Source organism: Balaenoptera physalus, assembly GCF_965194825.1.
Source record: "Balaenoptera physalus genome assembly, chromosome: 8".
NCBI lineage: Eukaryota > Metazoa > Chordata > Mammalia > Artiodactyla > Balaenopteridae > Balaenoptera > Balaenoptera physalus.
This window is the reverse complement of record NC_138887.1, coordinates 114,510,751-114,523,654: the sequence shown is the minus strand read 5'-3', so window position 1 is coordinate 114,523,654 and position 12,904 is coordinate 114,510,751. Positions and strand designations below refer to the sequence as shown.

Below are 12,904 nucleotides of genomic sequence, written 5' to 3'. Positions count from 1 at the left end.
AAAGGTGAAGGTGTTTCAAAGAAAGAGTAGAGTAGATTTAATTTAAAAATTAAGAATAAAACTCAGAGTGACTGGGGCAGCCAGAGAAAGAGTAATGGGAAAGTGGAATAAAAAAGAAGAAATGAAGAGTGAAGGCAGGTACCTGGGGCAGAAAAGTTTCCCACGGGACTTAGCAGTTTGCTACAGCATCCATGAATGAGCACAGCATTGAACAAAATTTCCTATCCAAGGTGTGGCTGAGGTGAATTTAGAATAATAAGGTTAGTATTAAATTAACTTTTTGCCCTATTGTCTAGAAAGAGGGAGACTTCCATCAGGAGGGGTAATCCTAAGAAATATTCTAGAGATTTCCCCTTAACTCTCAGACAATATTATGAATGTGACTCACATACCAAGTAATAAGACCCATTTAAATAATCAGTTGTGACAAGACACGTATTACTATGACTTATTTTTAAATCATTGAAACAGCTACTACCAATCACAGAACAAATAATTGAGGACACTTTATAATGTTATGATTTACTTTCATTCATAATCCCTTATCTCTTCATTCTCTCTTCCCTTCCCTCACTTACTTTATCACTATCATTCTATCTTCATACTGATAGTTTATCTTTAGATACACCTAGCCAAAGATACACTCTTTCCATGTGACATCTTTAGGCACTTTGCTCTGGAAATGGAGTTACAAATTCCCGGATAAAATAATCTAACAAATAGTTAACAATCATTACCATCCTCATCTAGCCAAGAAAAAAAAAAACTGCTATATCACTGTCTAAAAATGATGCTTCCATAAATAACAATGTTTAACGAACTCTCCATTTCTGGCCCCTCTTGTCAACCTTTCTTTGGTGTAGGGCACAGTTTTATTTTTGTAAAACAAACAAACAAACAAAAACTTGGGGTTTAATTACTCCGTGAATTTGTAGGTACACATCAAATGCATTTGGTTTTAAATAAACTCCCAGTAGAATTTAAGCTTTTTAAGGTAATTACACTTTAAAAAGCATTTAAACAATCTTCATATTTAATTCGTTAATATGAAAATTCTTTGGATTTTATGAACAAATAATTTGACATGCAAAACAACTCAGTGTTTTCTCCTCTGACTCAAGATGCCTTTATGCTACTAATAAAAGTAAACACTCTCATTTTCTCTTATATGATAAACGATGTGACCCTCACAGTTCCAAGCACTCTGTATATATCACACTAATCACAACCACCACCATGCAAAGTAGGTACCATTTTCTCCATTTTACACAGAAAAAGGAAAGTTGGATAACTTGCTTAAAGCCACAAAAGTAAAAACTGGCAAAGGTAAAATTAAAACCTAATTCTATCTTGTACTTTTTACGTTGTTTACATTGTATTCACCCATTTCAGTACAGTATGTAGTTTGAGGCATTTTGGTAGTTGTATACCACTGCTTAACTCTCACCACAAAGAAAAAGATAGGGAACTGTTCTATTGTCCTAAACAGTTTTCTCATGGCCCCTTACAGACTATCTCCTCTTCCAGTATCTAGCCCAGGCAACTACCAATTTCCTGTCTCTAAAAAAATTTTTTTCTAAAAGTTCATATGAATGGATCATACAGGATGTTGTCTTTTGTGTGATAATTTTTACTGATTATAATGTTTTCAGATTTAGTCGTACTTTTGTGAATAGTTTCTTTTTTCTTGCTGAGTAATGCCACAATTTTATCCTTTCACTATTTAATGCACATTTGGATTGTTTTTAGGTTTTTTTTGTCTTTGTATTATTAGATATAGTGCTGATGTGAATGAAGATATACAGAAATATTCAGCTGGACAAATACTTTCACATGTATCTTGTGGAAAATATCAAAGAGTAGGGTTGTTGATTGGTATCATAAATGTATGTTTCACCTTATAAAGATATTCCTATACTATTTTCCAATGTGGTTGTGACTTAGCATTTCTACTAGTACTGTTTGTGTTCCGGTTATTCCATATTCTTGCCAAATGTAGTTATTTTCAGTTTTTTAAAATTTTAGCTAATCTTATGAGTGTATCGTGGTACCTCATTGTAGTTTATTTTTGAATTCTCTGATGGCTAGTGTAATTAAGCATGTTTTTATGTGCTTATTGGTATTTTATGTCTTTTGTGAAGTGTCTCTTCAAACCTTTTGAACCAGTTTTAATTGAACTGTCTTTCTATTACTAATTTGTGAGATTTATACAGTTGACCCTTGAAGAACACAGGTTTGAACTGCACAGGTCCACTGATACATGGATTTTTTTCAACAGTAAACACTACCGTACTACAGGATCAGTGGTTGCCTGAATCGCCCGATCTGGAACCCCATACACGGAGGAACCGTCCGTTCAGAGAAACCATGGATACAGAGGGCCAACTATAAATTACATGTAGATGGTCAGCACCCCTAAACCCCGCGTTTATCAACTATACATTCTTCATAAAAGCCTTTTAACATACTTTTGGAAATATTTTCTATGGCTTGCCTTTTCATTTCTTAAATATATCTTTGAAAGAGCAAAGGTCATGAATTTTGATGAACTCTACTTAATTGTTTTTGTTTATAGTTCACATACATTTTTTATTCTTGTACAGGAAATTTTACCTAATTCAATGTCACAAAGGTTTCTCCAAAGTTTTCTTCTGGAAATGTAAAAAATTTATCTCTTACACAAAGGACTATGATTCACGTTCAGTTAATGTTTATGGATGATGTTAAGTAAAGGTCAAGCTCATTTTTTGCCATATATGTACCCGCTCATTCCAGCACCATTTGTTGAAAAAGCTGTATTATTAATACAATTAAATTAAATACAATATAATTAAAGCTGTATTAATTGTGTTACATTGGCATCTTGATCATACATTAATTGATCACACAAATGTGGGTCTATTTCCAGAAAATCTATTTTGTTCCATTGCTCTATACCTCTAGCTTTATACCAACACCATACTGTCTTGATCACTGTATATTAGGTCTTGAGATCAGCTAATGTAAGTCGTCCGAGTTTATTCTTTTAAAAGAAATCTTGCCTCTTTGAGGTACTTTGCCTTTTCCTATAAATAACTAGTTTTTGGATGTTTACCAAAAACCCTGATAGGTGTGAATGTATAAAATCTCTAAATCAATTTGGAGGTGTAATAAAGAGTCAGATCCCACTTTTGATGTTTGCTGACAGCTTTTTAGCCTCACTCTTCCCTCTTCTCCTTCTGTCCTACATCTTTTTTTTTTTTTTTTGAACATCTTTATTGGAGTATAATTGCTTTACAATGGTGTGTTAGTTTCTGCTGTATAACAAAGCGACTCAGCTATACATATACATAGACCCCATATCCCCTCCCTCTTGCGTCTCCCTCCCACCTTCCCTATCCAATCCCTCTAGGTGGACACAAGGCACTGAGCTGATCTCACTGTGCTGCCCTACATCTTGGCAAGCTGTTCAGAAAGCCTGAGTTCTCCCTCCTGTGGTGTCAGTGGGAGATTCCAAGGACAGAAGCTCCTGCTTATGTAAAGGGACCCTCTGGTCAAATTCAGCACCTACCCACAATAAAAACCCAAAGTCTGTCTCTATTCTTTTTCTTTTCAACCCGTTTTTGGAATGGCTTAGGAGACATACTCTGTTCTCCCCAGGAAGTCTCCTGATGAAAGCAGTAAGCGTTTTCATACCCTCTTAGTGTATGTCATAAATCTTAACATCCAAACCAAATTTTGAGTGGCAGAGGGTCATCCTGATTCTTCAGAGTGGTCACAACGATTGGCACTGAGAACAGGCTGCTCTACACAATGACCATCACCACCAGGGTCTTTCTTCTTACATTGACTTGCAAATTGGCTCTTTTGTGCCTGGTGACAAGCATGTACTTTGAGCTGTTGCTTGATAGCTGGCTTGAGCCTTGAGCTCTGATACTTTGTGCTGCATTTCTGATTTTTTTTTTTTACTGAGCCTCTTTTATAAATCTGATTGACCTAAGTCACAAGTTTTGATAATTAATTATCTTTTAGGACAAGAGTATGGGATTGGGTTTCTCTTAAAAGTGACCATGGGTCATTTCTCTTGGTCTAGACCAATCTTTGTGTCCTAGAATGAATCATGTGTGTTAACTGCAGCATAAGCTGTAACTAACGCTAGACTCAGGGGAATGACTTTCACCCTGTGACTGACTGACTGTGTCTTAATCAGGCACTGGCCCCCATTCTATAGAGTGCTCAGGGGAGAGGCCATACACGGTGTGATATCAGGGCCTCTCAAGTGGTCGCTCATGTGAAGGAAGAGCAGGCACATTTGAGGAGTAATGACTATGTGAAGATTTGAATTAGTGAGGGCCACATTCCTAAAATCACATGACTCATAAGACCCTACAAAAACGCCCTAGTTGCTGCCACTGCTGCCTATGTCACTATTGAAATAAGGACCCTGATCCTCAGGGACATAGGGAAGAACACGCATGGTACCCCAAGGGCACAACCAAGGGGGTTCTTCTACCATTGCCACAAGGCTCCTAACCCTAATTTGAAGCTCTCTGGTGGCAGAATGTATAAAATGTAAGCAGGTTAGAGAGAAACTCCCCCAAACCCCACACACCCTAAGTATATCTAGTCACCACAAAACAGAGAGAGAGAGAGATAAGAAAGAAGATTAAAAAAGAAAGAAATTTGGATACAGTGGGAGGAAATAAAGAATAAATGAATAAAGATCTGAAAGAGGTTCACAATTCAGTTTCTCCCAAATGGGTATCCAAAATTTACTAGAAGTTACAATAAAAGATAAAAATCATGCAGTTTGTCTTTTGCCCATCTATAAAGTAGGTTCTGAATTAACTTTAACATCTGCTGAAATGGATGAATTGGCCAACCTTTGCTACCTAGTCAATAGTAAGACTCAAATTACACACATACTTGAGAATCCTGCTAAATTTGAAAAAGGAACCACCTATAATCTTATCAAATAGAGAATAGAGGCAAAAAGAGATAAGCCTCATCTTAACCATCAGCTTACTGCCTTGCTTACATTCCCCACAGTCATAGCACTCAATGCCCTAAAGTAGCCTGTATAGGGGCATGTTTGCTAAGACCCAGTGAATAATCATTTAAAATTAAGTTGTCTTTGGCACCTACAATTTGGTTTGCCAAATAGAACCCTATGAAATTTTCCCTAGTTTAAACAGTTAATATTGGTCAATCTAAGTCAAAAGAGCATCTTCAAGAATTGAAATTCATTATATAAGACCTATTTAGAGAAAGGATAATTAAAATAAGTTTTCAATAGTTTGCTTATATATGACCTTCCTTTCTCACAGAGGTTACCCCCAAATCTCTTTTCCTGAAAGCACAGCTATGCCTTGTCCTCCACACTGGAACACTTTTCCTGACTGCATATTTACACTCAAACGATTTCTCGAGTCACATTTATAGCATGCCTTTGACTATCCCCTGTAGAGCCATAATCCTTCCCTGCTTATGGGACTCATACCTGGCAGGTGGTTAACTCCATCCTCCACGTGCCAGAACTCTCTTTCACAGGTATAATCTCCATTTCAAATCTCAAACTGTTCTGTCTTTTCTCTGGAATTTGTAGAATATCAGAATATCACACTTTTTTCATGGAACTATATGAATGTCATCTGTAGCACTGAGTTCATGCTAAAGAGATTACAAGAACTTTTTAATATTGCCTCTAAATAGAAGCAGCACAAATTTGCTTCAGGAAAAGTTATGTCCTCTTATATGCACATAGTGTTTCATGGATTACAAAGTATTTTCAATACACATTATCTGTCTTTTGCCTATAAAGGGCACATACATCATTTCCCCCATTTTACACTTTACATAGCAAGACTGAGGTTCAGTGAGATTAAGATGTTTACCCAAAATAGTAGGTAATACTTACAAAAGCCAGGACAGAAAACAACCAATCATTTCCCCTGTTGCCCACCCCACCCCTGCCCCACCCAGGGCACTTTCTACCATATCACACAGCTTTACAGTTTTCTGCTTATACCATCTTTATCACTCTACCACCTTGATTTACTTTTGTGTCCATGAGGGTACCTAAGTATCTTAATTCCTACTGTATTTGACGTAATAAAGACATTACTAACACTGAAAAAACTTAAGATTTACAGAAATCAACCTTGACTCGAACTGTGCGAATAAGTGAATCACTTATTTTAAAAATCTATATAAATGCACACTATGGCTGAAGACTTTAAAAAATATTAATCCATTCTATATAAAAACCTATGTAATTGAATATACACTATGATTGAAACCTTAAAAAATTTTTAATCCATTTTAGCTAAGATAGACAGATAGTAACCCCCCCCCAAATATATAAAACTTATAAGTGATTTAAATATTTCCCTAATTCAATTTAATATGAATTTATATGCTTGCAATACAGGGATAAATACTTTTTTGCAAGAGACTGTAGTTAATACAAACATTCCCCTTTGGTTTACTTCAGTTTATGATGGTGACAGACTCTACCACAGTTCATAGTTATTTCAGAAAATTGGCCCATGCTCTTGGACCCTCATAAATATTGCCAGTTCTATGATCTATTTATTTCATCTTCCACAGTCAATAATCTGTAAAATAATTTTTTTCTTTTGTTTGCTCTTATTTCTCCACATTCTTTTTTTCTTCCTTTCCTCCATTCTGACCCAATTTTCTCTTTTTTTTTCACCTTTTTAGGTTCATATTTTCTGCTGATGGGCAATAGAGAACATCTTAATAATTGTTCTGGAAGTTCTCCTTCCACCAGTGTTCTCTATTCCTTCAATAACTTCCACAGGTCCATCTGATGAAGCTGCAATATTAACTCCATTGCCAAAAATGCTATCAATATTTCTATAGCTATATCCTCATTTTAAGAGTCATTTCTCACATTTTTTTAAAACGTTCATTTGATTCTCTTAAAAATATCATTGAAATGGAAAAATATTATTGTACCCATTTTTAAAATGAGGTAACAGGTAGAGAGATATTTAGTACTTTTTCCAAACTGTTGAAAAGAATATATATATTCTTTTCCATTATGGTTTATCACAGGATATTGAACATAGTTCCCTATGCTATAGAGCAGGACCTTGTTATTTATCCATCCTATGTATAATAGTTTGCATCTGCTAATCTCAAACTCCCAATCCTTCCCTCCCCAACCTCCCCTTTTTAAAAAAATTTTATTGACCAGGATTTTAAATAGAGTTTATATCTATAACTTATCATTTGCAATCTTATTAATATAACTTTTTAGTAGATCTACATAATGTCAGAAGCAATTCATCCACATTAAAGAATTAAACATTTGTATGTTTCAGAAACTTTTCTTGAGTATGGATGTAATAAAATATTACTAGTACTGAAGAAACCAAAGTTGACATGAACATGTGGCAACTAGAGTTTGTATTTCAATTTTAACAATGTTTTTCTTTCTCAGATGTAAGCACCTAGTATTCCTTTTTTGCTAAATATTAATTAACATATATCCTTTTTTCCCTCTAAATTTACATAGTCATTCATTTGAATCAAGAAGAGTATTTAAAAACAGTATTTTTTCCTGCAGTTTGGTGGTATATATATTTATAAAATCTCCTATGCATGGAGAAACTCATTATTAACTTTTTCAGGTCAGGTAAAATCAAGAACTCTTTAAAACGCCAAAAGAAAATTCACATCAAATCATGTCGACCTCAGTCCATTTCTGATTTACTTAACTTTTCCTGATTTGTGCTGATTATACGGCTATAGGATTATGGCTTTTTATGAGCCCAAGAAGTCAATAGAAAGATAGAACATTAACTTTTCCTCTCTTGCTAAATTTATGAAATAGTGAAATAACAGGAATGACTGTTAATCTAATATCATCTTTATGATTATTATTCTTAAGCTTATTTTTTAAATCAATATTTTTAAATGGAAATAGTATAACAAGAGATGGGAAAATTACAAATAACTTCAGCATTCCATTTGCTTTTCCAAGAGTTTCCATGACATTAATTCCAGCAAAGTATTCTAGGCTGCCCTCATGCATAAACCACTGGCTCCTCATAATGGTGTATGGCATTTCAATTTCAAACCTGCCCTCAATGAACAGGATGAAGAATTACTGTGCTCATGTATAAATTGCTTTGTGACTTAATGTTTATCTACCATAATCAATAACGCCCAAATTCAAAAACAATCAAAGCACATGAAAAGTAAAACAATCTCATTTCATATACTAAGCAAATCCTTTGTTCTTTTCTGAAGTAGAAAAGATTATTAAAACAGTAAGTGCCACAAGGTAAACTTCATCATAAAATAGCCGAAATGTAAATGAAGCAGTGAAGTATTAACGAATCTGCCTAGTTTCTAAAGGTGATTTTGTTTATGCACTTATTGATTTCTTCAGATGTATAATCTAGTCTAGCTCCTTTGTCAGCCTGACCTGTCCTCTGTAAACCCTCAAATAATGTAATAAACATTATCTAGGAAAATACATTATACTCCAAAGCAGTATCTTCCTATGTAAAAAAAAAAAAAAAAAAGTCTGAAAAAATGAAGCAATCTAAATAGACTTCAGAATGCCACAAGTTAACCAAATTGAAAAATAAGCTCATTGGAACACTTTGTTTTTAAATTAAATTCTAAAGTAAATTTGTTATTTTCTCATAATATAAATTTGGAATACAGCTTATGTGTTCAGAAGCCTGGATTCTGCTCTTCACTTATTTTTTTCCAGCCCTCAAAGCTAATATTTTCTTAAGCATCTATTAATTACCATTTTAAAGGCCATACTATGTGAAACGTTCAATTAAGCTTAGCTTTTATTGTGACCACCATAACAAAAAAAGTCAAGATGTCACCATCTGCCTTCTACTGCTCCCATGAGGAAAATGCTATTCCTGACTTTGCTATCTATGTAAAACTTTAAGACCACATGATATGAGAATCCTCACCTTCCCTTAGTTGGTTGGAATAAAAAGAAAAAGAATTTTGGAATTAAGGTTCTTGTGATTTCTTAGCTATGGCTTTTCTCTCATTTTATTTATTCATCCAATACATTTTTATTGAGCAGCTACTGTGTGCCAGGTACCCACCAGACTCTGAGGCCACGGTAGTGAACCAGCCAAACAATGTATTGCCTTCTCTGTGGAACACACATTCTAGTGGACATGACAGAAATTAAACAAGTCCATTACATGGGCAGCTAGATGGAGAGATATCAAAAGTGGAATATCATGATAAAATAATAAGTACAATTTTCAATAGAATGGGCAGAAAGAGCCTCTCTGAAGAAACAACATTTGAGCAGAAGCACAACTGAGGTAGTGAAATAAGAAAGCTCACAGTAATTCCTGGTAGAGGGAAGAGTGAGCCCAAAGTTCTGGAATGAGAGTGAGCTCTGGGAGTTTGGAGAAGAGAGAGAAGGAAGATCCAGGTGGCTAAAGCCGAGCACATCATGGAAAAGAGGGGACAGGTGAGTTCAGACCAACATGTGGAAGCCAGATTGTGTGGGCCTTGTAAGCCAGAGCACATTGGTTTTGATTCTGTGTAGGATGGGGCATCTTTGGAGGCATCGAGTAGAAAAATGAGTTGAATTTTTTTTTGCTGTAAAAGGTTCACACTGGCTATAGGTAGAGAATGTACAAATTATTTAAACTCTACAATCTCAATTTCTCATGTTTGAAATAGAAATACTAACGTTTACCTAGTGTGCCCCATGAGCACTGACTAAATTAGTATGCATATCATCTAACACATAGTAAGATCTTAATAACAAATATTTCCTTTTCTGTGTTTCTTTCTCTTGAGTGAGATAAAACGATACTCCTATTTCTTTCAAAGTGAATTTCACTCCTAGCCCCTTCCCTTCATTCCATCTTTTTTCTAACTCTGCCAGGTTTTTCTCTGTCACATAATTGCCACTCCATCCTCTTTCCTCCAAATGATTTATTCTCCCAGTCTAAAAGCATATACAGGTCCTCTTACCTCAAACAAAAGCAATTTTTCTCCAATCCTGCTACTTCAGATATCCCATCAAAATGCACCACACTCCTTCATTTTTGTAAACAATTTCATAAAAGCAATAGTCAATATATAATGTTTCCATTTCTTTCACATTTCATCATTCCCTCATGTTTACAGCCTGGCATTTGCCATTACAATTCTATTGAGCCTAAGTCCCTGATTGTTCTACCTGGTAGACAAGGCAGTGAAAGACTTTAATCATGATGGCAATGAAATAATTCTGCTGCTTCAGGTCCGAGTCACATGTTGGCCAAGGCTTCTGAAAGGTGTAGATAAATTTTAAAAACAGGTCCCTTTGTCATATTTCATCCTTGGAAAAGGCAACAGCATGAACAAAGTTCTTTGTAATAAGGAAGTAAACATGATTTCAATGAAGAGACTGTGGAAAGTTTCAATTAAAAATTAGTCTGCTCTGGGGGCTTTCCCCTTCTGCTACAATCAGGGAACCACTATAGTACTTGCCTTGTCCATTGTAAACAATTCGACAGTTGGAAAAACTTTAAGACATGGGATAAAGGCATTGCAGAATTTTGATCCATGATATAAAGGAAATAAATGAGTGAGGTGTATGATTATTGAGTTTCTACCTAGAGGCACTTTTTGGACTGCAGCACAGGGAGAAGGAAAACAAGCAGGCATGATGCTCTGGCTGAGCTGAGATTTTAGAATCCAAGGAGGCCAAAATGGCTAGAATTGATGGGAAAGATTAATGTGAAGAATGGACCTGTGTAGAAAAAGAGACGCAGAAATCCTTGGAAGGCTCCCCCTGAGTGTGCTGCTGAATAATAAGCTCTACATATTTAGGGGGAAAGATGTCAGGGAACAAACTACTAGGGGGATATAAAAAATAAACTAATTCCCCCAACACTCACAAGACCAGGAGATAGTTGAGCTCTTACCATCCACATTGGAGAAACTGTACTAAACACCTAAAGCATTCAGGTAGACCCCAGAAGTGTTCTATTTTAGCAGTCACCAAGTGCTCACGATTGCCTGAAACTTACATGTTGACTTGGCTTGACCTAACTTTGGTCACACTTTTCTCCTTCCCTCAAGCATAAGCAAGTACTAACATGAAGAACATTCCCACTTATCAGCTCATTTTGGAAACTAGCTGACCACGGAGAAGGTCATTTCCTACAGATCCTCTCCAATCATGCTGTCTGCTCACCTCCACTTGCTTGTCCCCCTCTCACAATATCCCTGCTAGCCTTGCTGATTCCCTGTAGTGGGTTGAATGGTGGCCCCCCAAAAGATATGTCCATGTCTTAACTCTCAGAATCCATGGATGTTACTTATTTGGAAAAAAAAGGTCTTTGCAGATGGAGTTAAGCTAAACATCTTGAGATATCATTCTGGATGATCCAGTTGGGCCCTAAATCTGATGACAAGTGTCCTTATCAGAGACAGAAGAGGAGAAGACACAGAGAGGAGGAAAAGGCTGTGTGAAGATAGAGGCAGAGACTGGAGCGATGAAGACACAAGCCCAGGAGTGTCTGCAGCCACCAGAGGCTGGGAAAGAAAATGAAGCGTTCTCTCCTAGAGTCTTCAGAGGGGGCACAGCCCTTCTGACACCTGGATTTCATACTTCTGGCCTCCAGACTGTGAAAACAAATTCCTGTTATTTTAAGCAAGCAATTTTGTGCTAATTATTTATGGCAGCTCTAGGAAATGAATACAGTCCTCTTTACAGAAGAAAATACTTTTTCCGTTTAATTTTGCGATGCCTACAGAGGCTGAGGTTGGAGTCTCTTCCTACTGCATTAGTCTTTTTGAATGTAGTCTCTCCTTATTTTTTTAATTTTCCAGGAGTATAGATACATGAGTCCTAAAGAAAAGGCTACTTTAGAACCATCATAACTTTAAAAACAAAACACATAAAAAGCCTGGAAAATATAAAGCCAATCATTAACTGCAGCTTAACTGCCAGTCAATTTGAATTACATGCTCTTAAAGAAGACAACTTCCTTAAAAAATAATAGAAAGTATATACATATATTGATCTCTGTCCTCTTGTTTCTGGTACAGAGCTCCTAAAACCCTGGTAATTTCCTAATTAGGAAAAGCATCTTTCATTTTAGTCTTTGACACTGGTTCCTGGGTTATAAGACTGCCTTTTATGCTAATGAAGCAACTCTTGGTGGGCTTCTAGAGAGCATGAGGATGAGGGCTGGTGACCAGAAGGACCAAACCATGATTAGAAGCTGAGAACTTTCAGTCCCACTCCCCATCCCCTGGGAAAGGCAAAGGAGCTGGAGACTGTGTTAATGAGTGATCATGGCTACATGATGAAGTCACCACAAAAATCTCCAAAGTGCAGGGTTGGGAGAGCTTCCAGGTTGGTGAACACATTGACATGCTGGGAGGATGGTACACCCCAAATTCATGAGAACAGAATCTCCTGCACTTGGAAACTTCTAGACCTTGTCCTAAGTATCTCTTTGTCTGGCTCTTCATCTGTATTCTGTATAATAACCCTTATTAAATAATAAACTAGTAAATGTAATTAAGTATTTCTCTGATTTCTGTGAGCCATTCTAGCAAATTATTGAATCCAAGAAAGGGGTCATAGGAACCCTGATTCATGGCAGGTCAGTCAGAAGTACAGGTGACAACCTGGGACCTGCAGTAGCATCTTCAGTTGGAGAGGTGCGATTTTGTGGGACTGAGTCCTTAACCTGCGGGAGCTGATGCTATCTCTAGACAGATAGTGCCAAATTTGAGTTACACTGTAGGACAACCAGCTGGTGTCAGAGAATTGCTTGATGTGTGGGGAAAAAAAAACCTGACAGATTTGGTGAGCAGAAGGGAAGTGTGGTAGTTGTGTGAGGAGAGTAAAGAAGAAATACAGGAGAGTTTTTCCAACTCAACAAAATCCAAATAC

The 12,904-nt window shown here is 36.3% G+C and overlaps 1 protein-coding gene and 2 long non-coding RNA genes across 5 annotated transcripts in view; 2 read left to right on the top strand and 1 right to left on the bottom strand.

Annotated features, from left to right (window-relative positions):
• LOC309666438 (uncharacterized protein) overlaps positions 1 to 9,205 on the top strand; it is a 312,121-nt gene extending 302,916 nt beyond the window's left edge. Inside the window, exons 5-6 of one of the 2 annotated variants that reach the window (XM_082473897.1) lie at positions 2,279 to 2,405; positions 3,392 to 9,205. In XM_082473897.1, coding sequence (XP_082330023.1) covers positions 2,279 to 2,391 — 113 coding nt within the window. In that variant the 3' untranslated portion in view covers positions 2,392 to 2,405; positions 3,392 to 9,205. Of the gene's footprint in view, positions 1 to 2,278; positions 2,797 to 3,391 lie in introns of those variants that run through there. The other variant, XM_082473900.1, reaches the window with a different exon arrangement.
• LOC309666443 overlaps positions 1 to 12,904 on the top strand; it is a 367,092-nt gene that overhangs the window by 196,649 nt on the left and 157,539 nt on the right. The gene's annotated exons all lie outside the window — the stretch shown is intronic.
• The window catches only part of LOC309666439, a 242,609-nt gene that overhangs the window by 76,519 nt on the left and 153,186 nt on the right, over positions 1 to 12,904 (bottom strand). The gene's annotated exons all lie outside the window — the stretch shown is intronic.